The sequence below is a fragment of the Capricornis sumatraensis genome, chromosome 2, assembly GCF_032405125.1.
Source record: "Capricornis sumatraensis isolate serow.1 chromosome 2, serow.2, whole genome shotgun sequence".
In the NCBI taxonomy this organism is placed as follows: Eukaryota; Metazoa; Chordata; class Mammalia; order Artiodactyla; family Bovidae; genus Capricornis; species Capricornis sumatraensis.
Genome location: NC_091070.1, coordinates 118,855,469 through 118,856,346, shown reverse-complemented (window position 1 = coordinate 118,856,346; position 878 = coordinate 118,855,469). Strand labels below are relative to the sequence as shown.

At 45.1% G+C, this 878-nt stretch overlaps 1 protein-coding gene across 1 annotated transcript; it reads right to left on the bottom strand.

Moving 5' to 3' along the window:
* Positions 1 to 635: 635 nt before the first annotated feature.
* On the bottom strand, positions 636 to 878 carry LOC138098050 (small proline-rich protein 2D-like). The gene has a single exon (XM_068994276.1). The coding sequence runs from the start codon at positions 876 to 878 to the stop codon at positions 636 to 638; it is 243 nt and encodes an 80-aa protein (XP_068850377.1).

The window sequence follows — 878 nt, the reverse complement described above, 5'->3', positions numbered from 1 at the left end:
TATATCTAAGATCTTCCCTACTTTTTAGCAAAGAAGCAAAAATCCTGAAGAGTTTAAAATTTCTCAAATCAGTCAATCTTCAATTAAATAAGCAATATGGATTAGAAATTATATAAAAATAACCTGTTATGTCACTCAAAATTCAGGTAACAATGATTGTGAGATTCTGAACCTTGATATAAAAGAAGAATACAAATAAACCAAAACAATTATATAGTATTGTTAAACACAACTTTTAAAAGAAAGAAAGCATTTTTAACATCAAAGGAATTCTACTTTATTCAGGACATAGAGGATAAGTAACAATTTCCCAGCCTGTAGAAACCCCTGCCCAGGTGACAGACACAGAAGACAGTGAGAGAATCCTCTGATGGGACCCAGGAGAAGAGCTGCTGTTCTTCCTTCTGAAGCTTTGTGATGCTTTCTTGGGCACTTCCCAGAGCAAAGCAGTATAGCAACATCAGAAAGGAAACTTCTAGCTGTCTGAAATCGCCACAGGCATATTGCTGGCTGAAGGGTGGAGAAGCTCCTTCTGTATCCGTGATGGGATTTGAAGAGAAGGCAAAGGTAGAGCTGTGGAGCTAGGTGAGTCAACTGTCCTTATCCTTTCCTGATCCAGATAAAAGCTGATGCTGTTACTTGCACTTGGGTGGGCACTTCTGCTGGCATTGTTGGGGAGGTGGCACAGGAGGGCATTTCTGCTGGCACTGAGGAGGTGGGCAGGGCTCAGGGCACTTTGGAGGTGGGCAGGGCTCAGGGCACTTGGGAGGTGGGCAGGGCTCTGGGCACTTGGGTGGGCAGGGCTCAGGGCACTTGGGGGGGCACACTACTGGAGGTGGCTGGCAGGGCTGCTTGCACTGCTGCTGCTGCTGAGACAT